Below are 25,871 nucleotides of genomic sequence, written 5' to 3' on the forward strand. Positions count from 1 at the left end.
TGTATTACCCTTACAGGTACTGAGGGCTTTTACAGGAGGTCAGTGTCATAAGTGGAACTGCAGTGTAATTGCCATTTTGTCACAGGGCATTTCAAAACACTGTAGGCATGTTTTTTTCTCCAACTCAGTTGACACAGATTACTCCGGCTGAGACTGGAGCTAGCTGACCACATTCCTTTTATACCACTCTCAGTCGTTCCTCTTCCTGTCTCTTATAAGTAGGCAGCAAAAAATAAGAAAGCAGCAGCGAAGAAGCCTATCTTTGTCAGGTTTATTCAGTTTGAGGTTTCCTGAAGCAGATGTATTGATGCACCTTGGACAAAAGTTAGTTCCTAGATACATGATCCTTACTATGAAAGAGGTGCCTGTTAATAAATCTAGGGTTCACCACAACCCGATACCTGGCACTGGGAACTCCAACTGGCCAACCATATCATATGACTTGTGACTTATCTCGGCTCGTCCTCTAATATACCTCCCCATAGGGTGTCCAGCTTTAAGGCATAAAAGTTAACATCATCTTCTGGTGTATCACCACTGAGCCTGTATTGGCAAGGGAAGGGTGGGGTTGGGCCTACTGGATCTTTCTTGCATCCTTCCTTTGCACTCACTCCCTTCTCCACCTTTCTTATTATATAACCTAAATGCATTGCATCCAGTTACTAATTGTACCTTCTCTTTGGTTTCCATAACATCACCCAGACCAGTGAATCTGTTTAGCATCTCGCAGTTCACAGAACAGAGAAGACTACATCATTCTGATTCTTACGAGTTGCTCCCTGCAGCTCTTCAATGGATTCCTCAGAGCTAGCTCTAAAATGGTCATAGTCTTCTGCTCCTGGTTTTAATTCACACCGTATTTTCTGGTTGTGTAGCAATGTCTCCATGGGTTGGGTTTTGCCGCTGTGGCATAATCCATATAGAAATCACTGGTTATATAACCATGCCACCACGTTTTGCTTCTGCTGCTCGTGGGTGGACTTCATACAATAGTCTCCGGTTGCTTAAGAGCTCCAGGGGCCTCCAGTTTCTTCGTTGGTGGAACCATATACTATTTCTTAGGGACCTCCCACTCAATGGTGAGCTTTACTTCATAATTCAGACCACCTTAGGGTGGTGAGCATCTGTGTGTCTGATTGCCATCTATAATCCCCCTTCAAGCTTATGTAGCAATGCTAGATAACCATGTTGAGAAGACATTGCCAAGTCCCTCAAAACTCAGAGTGCTTCAAGAATATGACATGGGATTGAAGCACTAGATAAATTGCTACAATTCAATACATTGGGGGTTGGATTACTGTGCCTCTAAACATTTGATGAAAGAATATTCCAGAACCATGCTGTGTTTCTAACTAAACATATTTTAAATATATGTCAAGTAATTAAATGTGGGCATGCACCACCAGACTTTTAGGATGTCAAACAGTGTGCAGATATGTTAACCTTTCATAAATATTTTAGACAATTTGAGTAAAGACACTTAAATATTAATTTAAACATAACACGTGTACTATAATACTTGATGATACATGACTGTATTTGGCATATAAATGATAAAAACAGAAAAGACGCACACTGGGAACAGGACAAAAATGCAGTGTCTACCATGGCTCAATGTGTTTCGTGGACTATGTAAGATGGAAAAAGAAGGGGAACACTTGCCTTGTTTATTACATGACATTATGAGGTGATGAAGTGGAGATCGTGTATGCGGTTAGGGGCACATTCCTAGCAGACGCAAAAAAACAATCCAAATGGAGTCCCAATTCATTTAGGTTTGAATCCATCTGTACTGATAGAGCTTTGCTCGGTGACACTGGGGTCTGAGAGGTGTTTTCTGGGCATTACATAACTGGTGTGCTGGGATCTCTAGGGCAATCCACCTAACTTGTGCTCGGTTCTCCAACCAGGCTCCCCCCCTTTTGGACAGTGATCCATGATGCAAGATCGAGGCCCCAGCCTCCCTCCCTTTCTTTGACTCTTCTGTCTCTGAGTTTTCAACCTCTCTCTCACTTTCACCTTTAGCCCTTCTCATTTTTGCCCCTTTCTCACTCTGACTCTTTCTCCCTGCTGCAATCACTTGACTTTTGCCTTTCTGCTCTCACACTCTCACACTCTCACACTCTCACACTCTCACACTCTCACACTCTCACACTCTCACACTCTCACTTTAGCCCAGTTTCGATCTTCTCACTTTTGCCTCAGTTTGACTGTTTTTTCACCATCTCATTCTTTGCTCTGCCTCCTTTTAACCATCTTTCACTCCTTTTTCATGCCTTTCTGCTCCTATGCTGTGTTTCCTGCCACTTGATTCTGCACCTGCTGCCTAGCCCCGGTCCAGTGCATTTCTCTCATTCACAACTCCTGGGCCTTCTTATTGGTGGCTGCAGTGAAGACATGCCATAGGCTAATCTGTCTGTACCCAGAACCATGACCCATGGTCTGCCACCCACCCACTACAGACAGAGATGCTATTGGCTAAAGCCCTCAGCACCCTGAACCCACCCCTGTGTGGCACCCAGGCCCCCCCCCCCCACCTGGACTGAAAGTGCGTTCTCCTGTGTCTCCTGCTATTCCTTCTGTGTATTTTCCACCCCTCACCTCTTACCAAACTGTAAGGAAATGCCTCCTTGGCATGGTTACCCCCCGACTTTTTGCCTTTGCTGATGCTATGTTTTGAATTGAAAGTGTGCTGAGGCCTGCTAACCAGGCCCCAGCACCAGTGTTCTTTCCCTAACCTGTACTTTTGATTCCACAATTGGCACACCCTGGCACCCAGATAAGTCCCTTGTAACTGGTACCTCTGGTACCAAGGGCCCTGATGCCAGGGAAGGTCTCTAAGGGCTGCAGCATGTATTATGCCACCCTAGAGACCCCTCACCCAGCACAGACACACTGCTTACCAGCTTGTGTGTGTGCTAGTGAGAACAAAATGAGTAAGTCGACATGGCACTCCCCTCAGGGTGCCATGCCAGCCTCTCACTGCCTATGCAGTATAGGTAAGACACCCCTCTAGCAGGCCTTACAGCCCTAAGGCAGGGTGCACTATACCATAGGTGAGGGTACCAGTGCATGAGCACTGTGCCACTACAGTGTCTAAGCAATACCTTAGACATTTTAAGTGCAGGGTAGCCATAAGAGTATATGGTCTGGGAGTCTGTTTTACACGAACTCCACAGCACCATAATGGCTACACTGAAAACTGGGAAGTTTGGTATCAAACTTCTCAGCACAATAAATGCACACTGATGCCAGTGTACATTTTATTGTAAAATACACCACAGAGGGCACCTTAGAGGTGCCCCCTGAAACTTAACCGACTATCTGTGTAGGCTGACTGGTTCCAGCAGCCTGCCACACTAGAGACATGTTGCTGGCCCCATGGGGAGAGTGCCTTTGTCACTCTGAGGCCAGTAACAAAGCCTGCACTGGGTGGAGATGCTAACACCTCCCCCAGGCAGGAGCTGTAACACCTGGCGGTGAGCCTCAAAGGCTCACCCCTTTGTCACAGCACCGCAGGACACTCCAGCTAGTGGAGTTGCCCGCCCCCTCCGGCCCCCACTTTTGGCGGCAAGGCCGGAGAAAATAATGAGAATAACAAGGAGGAGTCACTGGCCAGTCAGGACAGCCCCTAAGGTGTCCTGAGCTGAGGTGACTCTAACTTTTAGAAATCCTCCATCTTGCAGATGGAGGATTCCCCCAATAGGATTAGGGATGTGACCCCCTCCCCTTGGGAGGAGGCACAAAGAGGGTGTACCCACCCTCAGGGCTAGTAGCCATTGGCTACTAACCCCCCAGACCTAAACACGCCCTTAAATTTAGTATTTAAGGGCTCCCCTGAACCTAAGAGATTAGATTCCTGCAACTACAAGAAGAAGGACTGCCTAGCTGAAAACCCCTGCAGAGGAAGACCAGAAGACAACAACTGCCTTGGCTCCAGAAACTCACCGGCCTGTCTCCTGCCTTCCAAAGAACTCTGCTCCAGCGACGCCTTCCAAAGGGACCAGCGACCTCTGACTCCTCTGAGGACTGCCCTGCTTCGACGACGACAAGAAACTCCAGAGGACAGCGGACCTGCTCCAAAAAGACTGCAACTTTATCCAAAGGAGCAGCTTTAAAGAACCCTGCAAACTCCCCGCAAGAAGCGTGAGACTTGCAACACTGCACCCGGCGACCCCGACTCGGCTGGTGGAGGACCAACACCTCAGGGAGGACCCCCGGACTACTCTACGACTGTGAGTACCAAAACCTGTCCCCCCCTGAGCCCCCACAGCGCCGCCTGCAGAGGGAATCCCGAGGCTTCCCCTGACCGCGACTCTCTGAAACCTAAGTCCCGACGCCTGGAAAAGACCCTGCACCCGCAGCCCCCAGGACCTGAAGGACCGGACTTTCACTGCAGAAGTGACCCCCAGGAGTCCCTCTCCCTTGCCCAAGTGGAGGTTTCCCCGAGGAAGCCCCCCCTTGCCTGCCTGCAGCGCTGAAGAGATCCCTTGATCTCTCATTGACTTCCATTGCGAACCCGACGCTTGTTCTAACACTGCACCCGGCCGCCCCCGCGCCGCTGAGGGTGAAATTTCTGTGTGGGCTTGTGTCCCCCCCCAGTGCCCTACAAAACCCCCCTGGTCTGCCCTCCAAAGACGCGGGTACTTACCTGCTGGCAGACTGGAACCGGGGCACCCCCTTCTCTCCATTGAAGCCTATGCGTTTTGGGCACCACTTTGAACTCTGCACCTGACCGGCCCTGAGCTGCTGGTGTGGTAACTTGGGAATGCTCTGAACCCCCAACGGTGGGCTACCTTGGACCAAGAACTGAACCCTGTAAGTGTCTTACTTACCTGGTAAAACTAACAAAAACTTACCTCCCCCAGGAACTGTGAAAATTGCACTGTGTCCACGTTTAAAATAGCTATTTGTGAATAACTTGAAAAGTATACATGCAATTGAAATGATTCAAAGTTCCTAATGTACTTACCTGCAATACCTTTCAAACAAGATATTACATGTTAAATTTGAACCTGTGGTTCTTAAAATAAACTAAGAAAAGATATTTTTCTATACAAAACCTATTGGCTGGATTTGTCTCTGAGTGTGTGTACCTCATTTATTGTCTATGTGTATGTACAACAAATGCTTAACACTACTCCTTGGATAAGCCTACTGCTCGACCACACTACCACAAAATAGAGCATTAGTATTATCTCTTTTTACCACTATTTTACCTCTAAGGGGAACCCTTGGACTCTGTGCATGCTATTCCTTACTTTGAAATAGCACATACAGAGCCAACTTCCTACACAAACCCTGCAACCCTTTAACACACATCCCCAGGTTAAAACTCTCTCTGCAAGCTGTGCACACAACACCACCTCGCAAAACACCACCAAGCATAACACACATCCTACTCTCCCCTGACTTCTCCTGAACACCTACAAGCTTGCCAAATATGCCCTAAAAGTCTGTGACCTCCCCTGCACAACCTCTCTCCAGACCTACTCTTCCATACCGAGGCTTGGCTTTACCTAGCATCTGTCATGTGCATTGCAGTGGACATCCCGCACCCCCAACTACAAAACTGCATGGCAGGACAGAACCAGAAAACTAAGAGTAGGGCTCACCATTGTCTACAAAGAAGAACTGGACTGCTCCATTACTTCACTGAATACCAGCGCACCCACCGGCAACACACTGCCTTCAAACTCAGCACAACTACTCTGGCAGGGGCCCGTCTTTACCAGCTGCCCGGAACTAAGATCAATCTTTCCTCTTTTATTCTACTTGGAACCTCAACTTTCCCACCCCCTTCACCTGGACTGACCACTCCCTCATTGGTATTGGTCTGTCCTGCCCAACCAACACAGAAATAAGAAAATAAACGTGAATATTCCAATAAGCTACACTTAGGGCAAATACACTCCTCTTAGGTACCAAGATACCCCTCCTGTTTGATACACACAACATAAGCATAGCAACCTAGACCATGCAGTGTTATGGCTAATTTTCTGTGTAACCATCATTGGTTAACATCCATAATATATTTGCCAAGGAGGCTGAGTGGAATGGTTGTAGAAGTGTTTTTTTCTTTAGGCCTTGTAATAGAGAATAGCATTGGACTACTAAACTGTTCCTCTGAGCCCTCTTCGGCATTGTGCTTCCAAAGCCATTGTGTTCATTACTCCTGTCTTGAACCACCTCCTGAGATTTGTTTTCTCACTCTTGATAAAAACGGCATCTGCGTTTCTTCTGGCATTTGTTACAGTGGCTCCTTTGCAGTCTCAATTTGTTCCTCCAGTGAGCTGGCACAGTGATCATGGAAAAAAAGACAGCTTATCTCATTGCAGCTGAGTCTGAGAACAGAATAGTGAGTGGTGGACTATGTTGAACAGTATAATTCACTTTCAAACAGCATTCCTAATTGTTATGTCCCTAATCACTTACTTTTCTATCTCTAGTCGCACGGACGAAATAAACTCTAAGAAATAAGAATATGTTGAAAAATCTTTGAAGGACAGTTAAACAGATATATCACAGACTACAACTTGGAGAAAAGACCAAAACACTGTTCAGATCTTAGCAGCTAAAGCAGAGCTTATTTCTATGAAGGACCACATACACTATCCTAATTTCCCATGACATGGGTCATTTGGATGCAAATGTCCTTTAGCTAAGCCCAATAAAAATGCATTAACATCAAGAGACTCTTTGGGCTGTTGTACGGAAATGCCTCCCTTGGCATGGTTACCCCCTAACCTTTTGCCTTTTAGTGATGCCAGTTATGATTGAAAGTGTGCAGGGAACCCTGCTAACCAGGCCCAGCAGCAGTGTTCTTTCCCTATACCTTTAACTGTACTTTTATTCCCACAATTGGCACAGCCCTGGCACCCAGAAGAGTCCCTTGTAACCGGTACCCCTGGTACCAAGGGCCCTGTGGCCAGGGAAGGTCTCTATGGGCTGCAGCATGTATTATGCCACCCAGGGGACCCCTCACTCAGCACATGCACACTGCCTCACAGCTTGTGTGTGCTGATGGGGAGAAAAGACAAGGTTGACATGGCACTCCCCTCAGGGTGCCATGCCCACATCCCACTGCCTGTGGCATAGGTAAGTCACCCATCTAGCAGGCCTTACAGCCCTAAGGCAGGGTGTACTATACCACAGGTAAGGGCATAGCTGCATGAGCAATGTGCCCCTACAGTGTCTAAGCCAATTCTTAGACATTTGTAAGTGCAGGGTAGCCATAAAGAGTATGTGGTCTGGGAGTCTCAATTACGAACTCCACAGTTCCATAATGGCTACACTGAAATCTAGGAAGTTTGGTATCAAACTTCTCAGCACAATAAATCCACAATGATGCCAGTGTGGGATTTATTGAAAAATGCACACAGAGGGCATCTTAGGGATGCCCCCTGTACACCAGCCCGACACCTAGTGTTAGGCTGACCAGTTTCTGCCAGCCTGCCACAACCAGACGAGTTTCTGGCCATATGGGGTGAGTGCCTTTGTCACTCTGTGGCCAGGAACAAAGCCTGCATTGGGTGGAGGTGCTCCTCACCTCCACTGCATGAATTGTAACACCTGGCGGTGAGCCTCAAGGGCTCATGTCGGTTGTTACAGCGCCCCAGGGCATCCAAGCTAGTGGAGATGCCCGCCCCTCCGGACAAAGCCCCTACTTTAGGTTGCAAGTCCGGAGGAGATAAGGAGAAAAACAAAGAGGAGTCACCTACCAGTCAGGACAGCCCCCAAGGTGCCCTGAGCTGAGGTGGCCTCTACCTTTAGAAATCCTCCATTTTGATTTTGGAGGATTCCCCCAATAGGAATAGGGATGTGCCCCCTCCCCTCAGGGACCATTGGCTACTGCCCCCCAGACCTAAACACCCCCCCTAAATTCAGTATTTAGGGGTGACCCTGAACTCAGGAAATCGGATTCCTGCAACCTACAACAACAAGAAGGACTGCTGACCTGAAAGCCCCGCAGAGACAACAACTGACTTGGCCCCAGCCCTACTGGCCTGTCTCCAGGCTCAAAGAACCTGCACAGCGACTCATCCAGTGGGACCGGCGACCTCTGAGGACTCAGAGGACTGACCTGCACCTAAAGGACCAAGAACCTCCTGAGGACAGTGGCTCTGTCCAGAAACAGCAACCAAATTGCAACAAAGAAGCAACTTTAAAGAGACTCTCACTTCCCGCCAGAAGCGTGAGTCTTCACACTCTGCACCTGACACCCCCAGCTCGAGCCCAGGACAACAAACACCGCAGAGAGGACACCCAGGTAACTCCCAATGACGTGGACACCCTAAGTCACCCTCCCTGCATCCCCACGGCGACACCTGCACAGAGGATCCAGAAGCTCTTCCTGACCGCAACTGCCTGGTAAAGGAACCAGACGCCTGGACCAAGCACTGCACCCGCAGCCCCCAGGACTGAGAGGAACCACCTGCCAGTGCAGGAGTGACCAGCAGGCGGCCCTCATCCTAGCCCAGTTGGTGGCTGGCCTGAGTAGTCCCCCCTGTGTAGTGCCTGCATCGCCAGTGACCCCCCTGGGTCCCTCCATCGATTTCTACAGCAAACGCAACACCTACTTTGCACACTGCACCCGGCCGCCCCTGTGCCGCTGAGGGTGCGTTTTGTGTGTCCCCGCCAGTGCTTTAAAAAAAAAAAACCCTGGTCTGCTCCCTGAGGACGCAGGTACTTACCTGCTAGCAGACTGGAACCGGAGCACCCCTGTTCTCCATAGGCACCTGTGTGTTTTGGGCCCTCCTTTGACCTCTGCACCTGACTGGCCGTGTGTTGCTGGTGCTGTGGCCTAGGGGTTGCCTTGAACCCCCAATGGTGGGCATCCTATGCCCAGGAGACGGACTGTGTAAGTGCTTTACTTACCTGAAAAACTAACCAATACTTACCTCCCCCAGGAACTGTTGATTTTTGCACAATGTCCACTTTTAAAATAGCTACTTACCATTTTAACCAAAACTGTGTGTACTACTGTTTTAAATCAAAGTTCTATACTTACCTGTGTGAAGTACCTTGCATTTTATGTACTTACCTCAAATTTGAATCTTGTAGTTCTAAAAATAAAGAAAATATATTTTTCTATATAAAAACCCACTGGCCTGGAGTGTTTGAGTGTGTGTTCCTCATTGATTGCCTGTGTGTGTACAACAAATGCTTAACACTACCCTCTGATAAGCCTACTGTTCGACCACACTACCACAAAATAGAGCATTAGTATTATCTAATTTTGCCTCTATCAACCTCTAAGGGGAATCCTTGGACTCTGTGCACACTATCTCTCACTTTGAGATAGTATATACAGAGCGAACTTCCTACAGCTGTCACTTACACAGATTGTTAACATACAACATTATGCTATGTTGTTGGCCTGTGCACTCTATGTACACATGTACGCCATTGAAAATCATAAATATAGAAAAAAGAAAAAAAAAGATATCAAGACACTGTTGAACTGAAAATAGCATTAAACCAGATCATTGGTTCTACCTACTGCAGGCAGTCTTTCCATCTTAAATTTAAGACAATGAACATTCTGACATTTTATTAGCAATCTAAAAGGTACCTTTACACACCAAAATAAATGCCATTTTTTTCTATGGCACCAATCGGAAAGGTAGCTTCAAGTAACACCCTTGTTTGTAAAATTTTCAGTGCCTCCATGTTGAAACATTTGGTTTGAAATTTACTTTATTTTATTTGCAGGCTTCTGACTTTCAAGGAAAAAGTGTTGTGTTTTATCAATTATACAGAAGAGTCTAATATTTTTGTTTCCTTACAATTTGTACACACATGGAGCAAAGAGATGAAATACTACAGGTGGATTATACTCATCATTTACCTCATCATCACTTGCGCTCATATCATATTCTTTAACGAAGAAATCATCTTCTCCATCCCCCATTGCTAACAGTGGCTTCATCCTGAAAGAAAAAAATAACAGCACATGTAATTAAAAAATGTGCATAGAACACACTCACAGCTGGAGACCAGAAATTATTATGATCTCACACTATAAATCTGAAACAATGGAAGTCATGACAAAACATCATACATGCAACATAACAGCCTATGAAAAACAACAAACACAAACATGGTACAGTGCTCACACCATCATACAGAAGGGTTAAACCACTCCATAAAACGGGGCAAAACATGCAGTGCCCAGTGCAAGAACATATACAGTAAACAGTGGGACCTGGATATCAGCTTGCACAATGAAATATGGTTTAAGAACAGCTCAAAAACTTCTATGTAATGAAGCTTTTCTTAGACCTGCAACAGAGAACCCTAGCATTCTTTGTCTCCTTGATGCCAGGAAGCAAATGGTGTACACACTTCCTTATAGCCTACAGGTTTCAAGAAAGGACATGGTTGGGACACTGATTTAAGAGAGCAGTAATTGATAATAGCATCTTTACAGTTCCTAACTACCAAAACCTGGGACTGAGGCAGGACCACCCCTTAAAAGTTCAATGCACCAACTTTAATATCCAAAGAAAAGTTTATATGTACTTGAGCTACGGCAATAACAACTGACTTCCACTGAAATGAGGAGGAACAGAAATTATGATAACAAAATGAAACTGCAGTTAAATATAGGAATACGGAAGGTCCAGACATGTGAATTTCTAAACAACAAATATTATTATTAGCAAAAATAGAAAGGAACCATATGGATAGTGGCTAACCAAGGGACCAGTGCGCAATCGGTGTAGGCATACCAGCCAATGCCATCGGGCCTTGGGAGCGGAGCAGGAAACGAGGACCCATGGAAGTGCCCTCGAGTTGCACTCCTTATACACAGACAATGGAGGGAACAGACCCCGTCAGGGGAGGGGTACACACCACCAAAAGGATCCAGATCAGTCGTCATGAGTTATAATATTTATGAAGGTGTGCGCTTGCATTTCCGCCCGACCCTTCTTTTTTAGGGTCTACTAGCCTGCTGTAATCTCTCTGTGGGCTTTTAACCACACCTACTGCATGCCCATCAGTTTTGTTGGTTCATGGGCTTGCCTTTTAAAAACTGCTTGATTTTATTTGTGAAAAGCATGCATACATCATGCCTTTTCCGGTGGTTAGCCCTCCTTGAGTGCACCAGCAAATGACTAAAAACATACAAGGCTCCATGTTTTCACCATGGTTTCTGGACTACTTTTTATTTCCTACGCAGCACGAACTTGCAGCACATTTGCCGCTACGTCTGACTGCCAGCGAACCTCTGTTTCATTTGTGTGCTCCTTCACACTCATTATGGCATTGCTCTTTAAATCGGGTCACTTATGTAAAACTGGATTCATTTTCATTTTATGCAGCAATAAAAGTCAAGTTAGGACTTTACAATGCTAACAGCTCTAAGTCGAGCAAATGCCTCTGCTGGAAAATTATAGGGTGGGGGTGTAACTGAGGGCACTCAGCATAATTTACAGCACAATTTCAACATCCTGGTTACTAAGCACTTGAGAACTGATATACATAGGCTTATTGGGGTTTTCATTTGAAATGTCAATGGGCTCCAAGACAAGATTAAGTGACCAGTCATGCTGAAGTATTTTTAGAAGCTTGCCCCTAGCATCCCTCTGGTAGTCATGAAGTCCCATATTGACAAACAGGGTTGCTTTGTTTTGTTTTAGTGACAGTTTTAGTGCTTTATTTTAGTGGAAAATGCATTGGAAGAGGCCGCTTGGCAATTGGGTAGTGTGTACCGTCAACATTGCGAAGCAGTACTTTGCAAGCTATCTGAGGAGCTGCTCTGAAACCACATAGGTAAGCCAATATCAGGGGGAGATTTGAATGTCCTCACTGATAGAACATTTGACACTACTTTGGCTTCTTCAACTGTTTAAATGCACATCCTTACTAAATGGTTGGCCTCTCTGGGTTTAGAGGATGTGTGGTGTACTTGGCACCACTACAGATGCATTTTGCATACTTTCCGTTCCTCACAATTGTAGCTCTAGAACTGACTAACTCTTCATGCCTACTAGTTGCTTTGGTGAAATCACCAACACTTGTATCTCCTCCCAAGACCTTTCTGGTCACGTGGCAGTTGAAATGTGCCTCTGTGATGCCGACTGGAGGATATGACACGTAAATGCCTGGTGGCTCAGGGGTGACTGTGATGCTATTAGTTTTGTTTGACCAATGACTTTGTGTTTCACCACTGCGCATATTAGTTGCTCAATGTTAACCAGTAGCACATTGTATGTTTTGTTCAGCCTAGCCGCCTATTGGCTTTGACATGGCATTAGCCATTATTTTCTGTATCCAGTTTAGCCGCCTACTGGCTTTGACATTGCATTAGCCATTACATTCTGTATTCTGCCTATTGGCTTTGACATTCTGTATCCAGCTTAGCTGCCTATTGGCTTTGACATGATATTAGACATTACATTTTGTATTCAGCTCAGCTGTCTATTGGCTTTAACATGACATTAGACATTGCATTTGATATTTAGGTTAGCTGCCTATTGCCTTTAACGTGGAGTTAGACATTGCAGTTGAGAATCCAACTGTGTTTTTCCACAAGATGCACAAGATGAACCAAGCTGTTTTCTTCGCACAGTAGACTAGACCTGATAAGAGAGGGTACATTTGGTGTTTTCCTTTCTGCTCAGGCTTGGGAAGAGGAGGAGTCTAGGATCTGGCCAGTCTCCAAAGGCTTGCGTAGTTTTCCCCGAGTCTGAGAGGAGGGGGCACACTTTTGTAACGGATGACTCGGGCTTCAGAGAATTAGATTCTTTTCTGCCTGACTTCGGACTGGAACTCGGTGCCAGTTGCCAGTCTCCCGTGTGGGTAGATAATCTCTTTCTCGCAGTTGACCGGAGTCATCAACTTGCAGACCCCAGAAAGATGAAGCTGTAAATAGTTTCTCACACGGTGAAGTATTTGTTTTGCTTTGCATTCAATATCTTATAAATATAACCTGCTGTGTACATTGCAACTGAGAAGTACTGTGATATATTTTGTTTTAATGCTGTGACTACTTTTGTGCTTGAAATCTAATAATTCGTCCCTCAAGAACTTGTGGGTGGGGAAGAATTAATAACAATAAAAGTCTTCTTTGAACTCAGAAGTGCATTCTTGATATGTTCTGTAAGCTCTGATACGAGATAAGAAGGAAAGCAGAACAGTGACTCATTTGTAGACACTCTGCACAAGGTAGTCATATTAGGAACACTCCACTGCTGGGGAGTGGTCGAAGAAGGGCTGGCAGCTAGTGGAGGACAGACCTTTGGGAATCCCTTTTGCAAAATTCTTAGACACTGCTAGGATCACCGGGGCACTGTCCCAATGTAGAATTTATGAGCTGCGAAACAAGGGGGGCAAATTACTATGCTGGTTGTCCCAGAAAGAGGCGGGACCTTGACGGTACCTTTACTACGCACACTTGGAAATGATTTTGTCTCCCAGTCTATAGAGATTGCTGCGGCTTTTGCTAATTATCGAGAGCTGTATCGGGAGAAGAATCTGGCCTTGCTGGAGCTCGCATGCCTCACAGACGAGGATCTAGGGTGATGTCACTCTCTGTCCAAGATGGAGAATGGCTTGATGAGCCCTAGACCCTGGAAAAGATCCAGTCAGCCATGGTCACCTCCCTCATGGGTAAGACCCCTATCCTAACAACTTCGCCATGCAACTTTTTAAGAAATTCTCCTGGCTTGTTGCCTTGCACCTCTTAGCACTTTTTCCAGGGATTGCAAAACCTGAAGCATTAAAGGATTAACGCCGATGTGAGACTATACCCACTATCCTTCAACTGGGTAGGATTCTCAAGTTATGCACCTTCGATAGGCCTACTTCTCTTTTAAATGTAGAGACTTGCTAAGACCCTGGTCACCAGCTTGACCAAGGCTATAAAAAAACTGGCCCATGAGGACCAGAATGGATTTATGTCCAAGGGAAGCACTAGATATCTCCTGCAAGTTGCACTATCCAGGGTTGATGATCTGCAGGGCCTGTCAGCATTGTGAACAATAGATTATGAAAAGGCATTTAACACTGTGTATTGGCCCATCCTATTCTTAACTTTGGCCCACGATTTCGGACTCTTGTGAGGGACCTGTATGATGCCCCTCCGGCGTGGGGGGGGGAGGGGTTGAGGAGGGGTGTCAATGGCATGCTCTCCAAAGCCTTCCCTAGTGAGCCTCGCATTCGTCAAGGCTGTACTCTTTCTACCGTCCTCTTTGCTCTAGTGATAGAGCCTCCGTCAGAGTGGATCAGAAGAGATGAGCAGCTGTATGACGTTCGATGGGCTAATGAGCAGGAGGCCATGGTGGCATTATGTGCTCAATATACATAAGCTTCACTGCCTCTCCCGACACAGATGTTGGAGACATATGGTGTGGCATCTGGCCTAACAGTCAATTGGGGAAAATTAGAAAATTTTATATACATAATTGACTGACTAATGAGTGCTTCCTATGAGTGCCCTACTTCAGAGGATAAACTGCCCTTTTTTTATATCTTGGCATACATAATCAAGGGGGACCAACAGGCAGCTAGGCACTCCAATATCACCCCAATTCTTAAGTGCATCTGGGTCGATGTGGATGTGTGTTCCCACTACCACTAAATTTGATAGGACAGGTAGCACTTTATAAAATTATGGTGCTGCTCCGCTTTCTTTACGTCCTACGGAATGACTCTTGATCTCCAGCTCACTTTCTTCCAAGAGATTCCTGGATTCAAGTTTCGTCTGGGTAGTAAAAAAACCCTTGGGTATCCCACAGCAAATGCATTCTCCCAATGTATGATGTGTCCTGGGGCTACTGGACTCCAGACCTTAGTACTGGGTGGCACTAATGGCACCAATCCCAGATTGGCTTTTCGGTGATGGTCACGACTCCTTCCGGAGCGTAGGCATTTGGCATTCTGAATCTCCTATATGACAGATTCTCCCCCCTCCACCTCACTACCACAGGTCCAAAGGGTACCTCTTCTGTGCGGACGAGTGTCCCTTCCTACATTAAATAGCCTGGTACATTTACTGCGCAGACCCCTCCCTCCCTTTGGGCTGGTACCTGGCTGAAGCAAGTGTTGCGACTGGCAGCTTTCCCTGCCCCGGACCAGAATGGGATTTCTAAACTGGGAGACATATGGGACCATAAACATATTATGTCCTTTACACAGTTAGTTGAGGAGTATGACTTGCATTAATCCCAATTATTTAAATATCTCTAAATATGTCACGCACTTGATACATACAAGAGTGATCTTAAGGAAGTCCCAGACTAACCAACTTGAGGCTAAATTGATGCTTAAACCGCTAGGCTGAAAGGAAATCTCTTGACGCTGCAGGGCCATCCTCCTAACCATCCCAGATTTGCTGCCGGGTGTTAGGGCCACATGGGAAGGGAAAGTGGGCGAGATGGAGGATGCTGATTGGCGGAAGGCCAAGATGGCTGCCGATCGCTCACAATTAACTCTAACCTAAAATTAATTCAATTTAATAATTTTCATCAGACATACTATAGCTCTGATCGCTTGTGGGAAAGGGGGACAGCTCTAAATGCAGTGCACACACGTAGGTGCCCGGCCCATTTTAATTATTGGCAGAAAACAACAATACTTCTTAGCAAAATACTACTAATATCCAGTGTTAGGGACCCCAGGATGGCACACCTTAGAGCTGTGGAGAATTGGGCTAATTCTCAATCCAAGAGGATTTTGGTTGGTTTTGTGCTTCTTGTGGCCAAGCAGGACATTGCTAGATACAGGAGAGCTGCTGAGCCTCCTTTTTTTGATACGGTCTCAAGCCTTGACAGTGATGCCTGTAAGAACAGCAAGTGATAAAGAACAAGATAATCCCCCGCTGGGAAGCTCATGAAGGTAAAATCAGATCAGAAGACGGTGCTCAAAAGATAACGTAAATATGGAAATCATGATCTTCTGGTAAATAAGACATTGCCAGGAGCACTGTGGTTAGTGGATGAAAACTAATGTGTGAAACAGAAAAGTGTGACACAGCCAATCATGGATACAGAGGGGTAGTTTCTTGGAGGTGTGAAACATTTAGAGGTTCCTGTAGATACTCTTCGGCACCACTGTTGTCCGAGGGACATCAAAACGATCCAATCCAATTCATTAACCAAGGCAATTCCTTTAAGCACTTTCCCCTACGAATGCAGTGAGAGAGAGCAGTCATGGTTTAACTTAAGTGGTGTTATGGGTTAGAAACAGATACAAGGCATAAAGTGGCGTGGAGTGGCATAGGGTGGTGTAGAATAGTATAGTTGTGGATGTAAGCAACTAAAACAAGGAAACAAAAACAAAAACAAAAAAGAAATCAATGCAAAGGTATGGCTGAAAGGCAACACAAATAGGCATGGATCAACAAGAATCATGAAGGTGTAAATGTGTTTGTAAAATGTAATTATATTTTAGTTGTAGGCATATGTAAAAAGATAGAGGCGTAGACAAACAATGTCCAAAAATGGGTTTGAAAACAAAAAGAATGGAGAAAGCAGCATGAGAACTTGAAACAAAGACGTTCCCTGAAAACACATATGTGCTCTGTGATAAGAAACATAATAATATAAAAAAGTACATAAAAATTGAAGCAGTGAAAGAAATAGTACCTGAAACACAGAGCGAGCAATGAACGCATACTATTAAGATGAATTAATCTGTGCTTGGTCCATATTTGCCACAAAGAAAAGGAAGGGACGCCTGTTATGCAATGGCCATTTAGGAGGCAGCAAAGAAGAGTGTCAATAATGCCAACTAATGGGAAGGTTTAAAGCCCTTTATAGTAAACAATACCCCTCCCTGCGGTCAGTGTTGGCAAGCAAGACCTAAAAAGAAAACCTACTGCAGTCTAAACATGATGGGCATATGCTTGCAATAACGAAAGGAAACACAGCAGCAGTAGGAATCCATCTTGCAGAAATATTGTAAACAGTATGTCACTGTTTTAAAGTTCCAGCATGGGGGCTACATTTAGAACCATCATGTTGGCCATTTTGGAATGGTAAAACAGCAATATACAATGGAGAACAGTATTCTATCATGATCGCCTAATTTAGAGAAAGTGGTCACTTGGGATTCAGCGCACTACAGAAGAAATGAGCTGGAAGCGTGTGAATGTTTAACACTGTGAGAAGAACTTTGGTATTGTATTTAGAAATATTAAAGCAAACAAAAAAATGAGAAAACTGAAAACTAAAGAACTGGCCAACCAACTCTGTCACTGAAGCACACTCCTATCCAGGGGGATGTACACGTGATCAGAAAATTCCCTCATTCACCAGGCAACACAGCCAATTACTGATGTGGATTGGACCACTACCCCATGCAGTATAGTGTGAAGGATGGATGCAGAGTGTAACTGACAGTCGATTACAACAATGGCAGAACAGAGCTATCCTAAAGAACTTCTGTGAACCTCTAAGGATGTATGTATTATTTAATGATTTCCTTTGTGACAAGATCCTTCCAGACTACTCAAAAGAAATTATAGGTAGAAAGATTATAGTAAAAATCTTCTTGAGCTAGGGTTTCTCAGAGGCAATAATCAACACCATACTCCTCCTCTACAAAGTAAACTGACACTTAATTTCACAAAATACTTATCCATAGGCGTTAATAAAGAGAATGCTTACTGACTTTAACATATGTGTTTCACATTCAATATGTGAGGCTTATAGTGTTTATCATAACATTACATAATAAACAGATTAGATCTATGACATTGGAAATCTTTACCTGGTGAACCAACGGTTACTAACGTTTTTTGACTTACCTCTATCGGTATGAGCTGAGCCCCTGCCCCCCCCACCCCCCCTCAGCTCCAGGGACCACCACCTCCCCGAAACGTTCATTTAAAAATATATATATATATATATATTTTAAATATGTGGGGGAGGCCCGCGGCCCCCGCTGCCCTGGGGACCGCCACCACCGCAAGGCTTCAATTTTAATATATGAGGGGGACCTGACCCCGGGGATCATCACCATGCCATGCACAGTTTCGCATCAATGTACTGCAAATGCTGCAGTGATAATACCAAAGATGCCATACAAGATCTCATCAATTATATAATATGTGGAGTAATTAGCTGTGCATGGCGAAGGGTATGTGTGTGTGAGTATATACACACCCCCAAGCGCGCTTGACAAAATATTATAAAATCCCTATTAAGAGCCTAATAAGGATTACTGTAGTGCAAATTGTCTATCTGAATAGTTTCTTGTGGTGGATTACCAATACATGTACCTACTAAGGTAATATGTGAGATTCCATGTAACAAAATACCTGCCTCTAGCCTTTATCATAATGTAATAACAATTCATCCTTAAAAGCATATTACTGTTAAAACACGTTCTTCACAATAATAAGACCTTGTTTTATCATAACTTTTCCTTATAAGCAGATCACATCTAAGGAATTCTACACAACACTTACCAGCAACCTTATATGGGCTTTAGCCTTTACCAATGGTTTGACATTATATACAAGTCAGGCCTACTGAAGTGTGCACAAACTGGCAATCTTTGTGCATACAGTAAAATTACAAATATGAAAAAAATTACAGTTGGCAAAACAAGATGAAAATGTGTTCTCTAGGTTTCTTATAGGGGGTACCAACACCAAAATCCTTGCCTACTATAGTAATCAGTAGGATTACAAGTAACCAAATATGATTGTACAGACTGTAATGTAATGAGGCAAAATTCTTCTGTTATAGCCCTATTGGATTTATCCTATGCTTTTCACAAAAAAATAAGCCACGCCTACTGCTTTGTAATAACGTTTAATAATAGACAGGCCATGATACGCCAGACACACGGCAACTGGCACAACATTTCTCTGCACACCAAGCAAGCCTATTACTGTTATCTCTAACTTGTCAGCATGACTAACTCAGGCATACTGCACTGAGTGTAAGCTTTCTACAAGGCAATGGATCTGACAATCATAAAAGTACATATTTATTAAAAATTACAGTTGGCAAAGCAAACTATCTCTTCAAAGAGAGTCTAATAAGGATCATCTTTAATACCTGCGGTTTGTCCGAGTGAATAACCAACATCAAACCCTTGCCTAATACTGTTATCTGTAAAATCCCATGTAATAAAATACCTACTCACAGGCTTTAGCACAGTGTAATAGGAATCCATCCTTAAAGGCCTGTTATCTTTAATATATGCTTTTCACACAAATTAGTTCACGCCTACTGGTTTTGTTATAACGTTTCAAAAGCTAGGAAATCTGGTATTACTTTACCCAGTGAAATGATGAAGCCATTACAATTGGCTTTACATCTTAATGAATACTGGCCTGTTCATGAGTGCATAAACTGACAACCATAATGCCTAGAGGTATAAAATCTGAAATATGTAGAATAATACAGTTTGCAAGACAATATACAACCTCTTTCACTAGGGCCCATCAAGAATCATCACAGTGAAAATCCCCAGGGTTTGTCAAAATGGCTAGTTATGGCCAAAACTCTTTCCTACAAAGGCAATCAGTGAGATTACATGTAACAAAATATCCTTCAACACAACGTGCTTACAGCGTTTAACAAATGCTTTTTGTAAGGAAATGCCTCCTTGGCAACGGTTACCCCCTGACTTTTTGCCTTTGCTGATGCTAAGTTTTGATTTGAAAGTGTGCTGAGGCCTGCTAATCAGGCCCCAGCACCAATGTTCTTTCCCTAACCTGTACTTTTGTTTCCACAATTGGCACACCCTGGTATCCAGGTAAGTCCCTTGTAACTGGTACCCCTGGTACCAAGGGCCCTGATGCCAGGGAAGGTCTCTAAGGGATGTAGCATATCTTATGCCACCCTGGGGACCCCTCACTCAGCACAGACACACTGCTTGCCAGCTTGTGTGTGCTAGTGGGGATAAAAAGGCTAAGTCGACATGGCACTCCCCTCAGGGTGCCATGCCAACCTCACACTGCCTACAGGTATAGATAAGTCACCACTCTAGCAGGCCTTACAGCCCTAAGGCAGAGTGCACTATACCATAGGTGAGGGCATAAGTGCATAAGCACTATGCCCCTACAGTGTCTAAGCAAAACCTTAGACATTGTAAGAGCAGGGTAGCCATAAGAGTATATGGTCTGGGAGTCTGTCATACACGAACTCCACAGCACCATAATGGCTACACTGAAAACTGTGAAGTTTGGTATCAAACTTCTCAGCACAATAAATGCACACTGATGCCAGTGTACATTTTATTGTAACATACACCCCAGAGGGCACCTTAGAGGTGCCCCATGAAACCTAACCGACTATCCGTGTAGGCTGTCACTGTCTATCCATGGCCAGCAGATTGGATCTGGACTACCTACTGCTGGCCTTACCATTCTGCTGACCTCCGCCACCATGACCCCACTCATCACCCCTTGTACTTGTACATCACAAATAAACGACAACTGAGCATAGTCCATGTCCACGTGTTTATTTCCCATTAGTATGTATGGAACAGTAAATACGTGTACAAGTGGCAACCCAGACCCAGCACATTCATGGGAGGGTGACAGCGTGGGGAGCAAAATGCCAGGAGGTCAGCCGTGGAGCATGCAGTGGCAGGACATGTGTGTCAATGGAGGCAACAGCCCACGCAGGGAGCACAGAACACCACAACACTGTCCTGAAAGGAGACAAAGACAGGGACAGCAGTCACTGTAGGAGTCACAGATGCCAACTCCACACAAATGCACTGTAGGAACAGGAATCCAGGGCAGATATGCCAGGCAGGTCCAAAACCATATTGCCGGTACCAAACATACCAACCCAATTGTCCCACCCTCACAACGCCCAGTGTCAGACCTGGCCCTACACCCACTGCCACCAACAACAATGTTGCACTGCCACCCAATGTCACTCCCAGGATGGATGCTGCACAGATGCAACAACCCTGTGTGGCAAACGCATAGAACTTGGAACTGGCAAATTAGGGAACATTCCACATACACATAGAGGGCACAAGTGCACCAGCACAACACCTGCCTGACCTGTACACTGCGACTACATCAGTCATGGCCACATGTGACACACACACCCCAAACCCACCCTGAGTCAAAGTTGCAACCAATACCGTCAGTGGTCACACACAACAGGTGGCAGCAGGGCCATTACAGACAGCTGTAGAGGACACATACCACACAGTTTGCACATACTTGCATCTCAGCCAAAGTAATGTTGAATCAGCTGCGTCCTGGAGTCAGCTGCATCCTCTTCATCCTCCTCTTCTTCTTCTTCACTTCCCATCTCCCCTTCATCAGCCACTTGCACAGCTACCCCCTCCTCTGCATCCAGCAATGGGATGCAACGCCTTAGGGCCAGATTGAGCAGCATGCAGCAGGCTAATGATCTGGCACACCTTCTGTGGGTTGTAGAGCAGGTCACCCCCAGAAACATGAAAACACTGGAACCTGGCCTTCAGCAGACCAAAGCATCTCTCAATGACCATCTGGTATTACCGTGGGCCTCAATGTAACAGTCCTCTGCAGCTGAGGATGGACCCCTCACGGGTGTTGAGAGCCAGGGCAGGTTGGGCTAGCCAGAGTCACCTGTGTGCATAGAGGGAAGAGGCATGTCAAGGCAGGGAGGACAATGGGGCAGGGACAAAAGGGTGCAGTGAGCTGATGGGCACACATATGCAGGGGTACATACCGATGAGCCAGGCCCGGTACCTCTGGAGTGGTGCCATCATGTGTGGGACCCTGCTGTTCCGCAGGATGGAGGCATCATCCACAGAGCCTGGGTACGTGGCCATCACCTGGGAGATGTACTGGTCCACAAGACAAACCACCTGAACATTGACCATATGAAAGTTCTTGCAGTTTCTGTACACCTGTTCATGCCTCCTGGGTGGCACCAGGACAATGTGTGTGCCGTCAACGGCACCAATGACATGTGGGATGTGTGCCACAACATAGAACGCAGCCTTGACAGTGGGCAAATCTGCATGTCGGGGGAACTGGATGTAGATGGTCAAATGTTTTATCAGGGCACACAGTACATCCCTCAGGACGTTGCTGAACATGGGCTGCAACATCCCACTTGCGAGGCCCACTGTTACCTGGAAGGAGCCTGAGGCAAGATAGTGGAGGACTGACAACACCTGCACTGTGGGAGGGATGGCATTGGGATTGTGTCTGGCAGGCAACAGATCTGGCTCCAACTGCGCCACTAGTTCCATTATGGTCACACAGATCAGGCGATAGGTCTGGATGATGTGACGCTCCTCCAGAGTGGCAAGGTCGACTAGGGGCCTGTACACCAGTGCATTCCTCATCCTCAACCGTGCAATGTACCTTGGGAGAGGTGGTAACAGGTCATGCAGCATATACGTATGACGCAGTAAATTTCACAAACACATCACACATCCTAAATGGGAAATGGTTGCAGCCTGTCTGCATGCATAGGACAGGTGGAAGTGAGATCATCCCGCGGGCGTAACACATCAAGGCTGTAGGCAGTCGCGACCGCAGTGCTACACACCATTGGCTTACACTGTTGCCAATGGGAGGCAGGAGCCGATGGTGATCGCCGCCAGCGGCGATGTCCGCGGCAGCCATGGCTGCCATTTCATGTACTCATACTCATTTGACTCCTGAACCTCGTGCACTGAAGACCTCCACTGCATGTGCTGCTGTGTACTGACTCTGGTAGCAAAGATGCCGCGTCCTGCAGGAGACCGGGCCCCAGCCTTCACTCAGGAGGAGTTGGGGCGGCTTGTGGATGGGGTCCTGCCCCTGTATGGACCCCAGAGCAGCAGGTGAGCCCCTTGTCATTGTCCTGTATGTGAGTTGCGTGCATGGGGATGGGGACCTTTGTAGGTGGCAGTGTGAATGGAGCATGGAAATGGGTGAGGGGCCGACGGCTAGGTTGGCTGATGACGTGTGGATGTGTGATGTGTGCTGTCCACTACTGTCCCAGGTATGCCATCTTACATGACTCTGTTCTTCTGTTTGTGTCACGCGTGCAGGTCAGCGCCCATCAGAAGAACGGGATTTGGCGTGCCATCGCCAAGCAAGTGCGGATCCTGGGGGTCCATGCCCACGGAGCACCCACTGCAGAAATCGGTGGGAGGACCTCAGACGCTGGGCCCGGAAGGCCGCAGACGCCCAGCTGGGGACGTCCTCTCAACGAGGGAGAGGTGCCCTTCGGACCGGACACTCACACCCCCCTTTCAATGGCCCACATATTGGCGGTGGCCTACTCCGAGGCGGATGGGCACTTGAGGGCAGCACAGCAGCCACATGGAGGCGAGTACTCACTCTCATTTGTGATGTGTTGACATGGTAGCTCTGGGTAGGCACCACTGCATAGCTGTAGCTTGGATGTTTGGTACACTGATCTCCAGTATGGGTTGTGTCCATCTGGGCAGGATTGACATCACAGGTGTGAGTAATGCCATGCAGTCAGTGGTAGTGGGCAGATTTCTCAATGAAGTACTGTGTTGGCACCTACTTGCTAGATCTGCCTGCCAGCACATGGCAACCGGATCTTCAGAGCTGGGAAGTCAGGGCATTGTGATTGATCCTGGCCAACCACTGTGCCAGGGGTTCATCCATGACCTCGATCAGCTGGCAGGCACTGCATGTATGGTGGGGTGGGTGCACCAAGTGGTGACAGTGCTTCTTGACATTAGCCACGGGGCCATCCAACTAGTCCTGCAGGATCCTCTTGGGCGTCAAGTCCTTTGCATGCGTGTCACAACGGCCATGGGTAGTGGGCAGGTACTGGACAGGTGTAGGAGGCTGGCCTGGCTTGTAGTGGGTACTAGAGGTACTTACACCTTGTACCAGGTCCAGTTATCCCTTAATAGTGTAGAAGAGTCGTTTCTAGCAGCTTAGGCGGATAGAAGGTAGCTATGGCAAAGCAGCTTAGGCTGACTAGGAGACATGTAAAGCTCCTACTATACCACTGGTGTCATATGCACAATATCATAAGAAAACACAATACACAGAAGTACTAAAAATAAAGGTACTTTATTTTTATGACAGTATGCCAAAAGTATCTCAGTGAGTACCCTCAGTATGAGGATACAATATATACATTAGATATATGTACACAGACCAAAATGATGCAGATAATAGCAAAAGGAAGTAATGCAAGCAATGTAAAGTTACAGTAGATTGCAATAGGAGCACATAGGAATAGGGGCAACACAAACCATATACTCCAAAAGTGGAATGCGAACCACAAATGGACCCCAAACCTATGTGAGCTTGTAGAGGGTCGCTGGGACTGTAAGAAAACAGTGAGGGTTAGAAAAATAGCCCACCCCAAGACCCTGAAAGGTAGGTGTAAAGTGCACCTACTACCCCCAGAGAGCACAGAAGTCGTGATAGGGGGATTCTGCAGGAAGAACAAACACCAGAAATGCAACAACAGTGGATTTCCGGACCTGAGTACCTGTAAGACAAGGGGACCAAGTCCAATAGTCGTGACAGTGTCGAGAGTGGGCAGGAGCCCAGGAAATGCCAGCTGAGGGTGCAAGGAAGCTGCCACCGGTTGGAAGAAGCTTGGAGTTCTGCAAGAAAGAAGAGGACTAGGAACTTCTCCTTTGGAGGATGGATGTCCCATGTCGTGAAGAAGCTTGCAGAGGTGTTCCCACACAGAAAGACAACAAACAAGCCTTGCTAGCTGCAAGGGTCGTGGTTAGGGGTTTTGGGTGCTGCTGTGGCCCAGGATATCACCACTTGGATGAGGAGACAGAGGGGGCGCCCACCAACGTAGGGAGCCCTCACAGAAGCAGGCAGCACCTGCAGAAGTACCTGAACAGGCACTTAGAAGAAATGTGAACCGGAGTCCACTCGAAGTCACAAAAGGGAGACCCACGACGCCGGAGGACAACTCAGAAGGTTGTGCACTGCAGGTTAGAGTGTCGGGGACCCAGGCTTGGCCGTGCACGAAGGAAATCCAGGAAAAGTGCACAGGAGCCGGAGCAGCTGCAAATCACACAGTACCCAGCAATGCAGTCTAGCGTGGGGAGGCAAGGACTTACTTCCACCAAACTTGGACTGAAGAGTCACTGGACTGTGGGAGTCACTTGGACAGAGTTGCTGAGTTCCAGGGACCACGCTCGTCATGCTGAGAGGGGACCCAGAGGACCAGTGATGCAGTCTTTTGTTGCCTGTGGTTGCAGGGGGAAGATTCTTTCGACCTACAGGAGAGTTCTTCAGAGCTCCTGGTGCAGAGAGGAGGCAGGCTACCCCCAGAGCATGCACCACCTGGAAACAGTCGAGAAAGCTGGCAGAATGAAGCGATACAAGGTTGCTAGTAGTCGTCTTGCTACTTTGTTGCGGTTTTGCAGGCGTCCTGAGCAGTCAGCGGTCGATCCTTTTGCAGAAGGTGAAGAGGGAGATGCAGAGGAACTCTGGTGAGCTCTTGCATTCATTATCTGATGAGATCCCCAAAGCAGAGACCCTAAATAGCCAGAAAAGGAGGTTTGGCTACCTAGGAAGGAGGATTGGCTACCAAGAGAGGTAAGAGCCCATCAGAAGGAGCCTCTGACGTCACCTGCTGGCACTGGCCACTCAGAGCAGTCCAGTGGGCCACAGACACCTCTGTTTCCAAGATGGCAGAGGTCTGGGACACACTGGAGGAGCTCTGGGCACCTCCCAGGGGAGGTGCAGGTCAGGGGAGTGGTCACTCCCCTTTCCTTTGTCCAGTTTTGCGCCAGAGCAGGGCTGAGGGATCCCTGAACCGGTGTAGACTGGCTTATGCAGAGATGGGCACCATCTGTGCCCATCAAAGCATTTCCAGAGGCTGGGGGAGGCTGCTACTCCTCCCCAGCCTTCACACCTATTTCCAAAGGGAGAGGGTGTTACACCCTCTCTCAGAGGACGTCCTTTGTTCTGCCTTTCTCGGCCAGCGCTGCCTGGACCC

At 46.7% G+C, this 25,871-nt stretch overlaps 1 protein-coding gene across 1 annotated transcript in view; it reads right to left on the minus strand.

Moving 5' to 3' along the window:
• UTP14A (UTP14A small subunit processome component) overlaps nucleotides 1–25,871 on the minus strand; it is a 385,668-nt gene that overhangs the window by 347,856 nt on the left and 11,941 nt on the right. Inside the window, exon 2 of the mRNA XM_069212909.1 lies at nucleotides 9,851–9,932. Within this exon, the coding sequence (XP_069069010.1) occupies nucleotides 9,851–9,931 (81 nt within the window). The 5' untranslated portion in view covers nucleotide 9,932. The remainder of the gene's footprint in view (nucleotides 1–9,850; nucleotides 9,933–25,871) is intronic.

This window comes from Pleurodeles waltl, chromosome 2_1 (assembly GCF_031143425.1).
Source record: "Pleurodeles waltl isolate 20211129_DDA chromosome 2_1, aPleWal1.hap1.20221129, whole genome shotgun sequence".
Lineage (NCBI taxonomy): Eukaryota > Metazoa > Chordata > Amphibia > Caudata > Salamandridae > Pleurodeles > Pleurodeles waltl.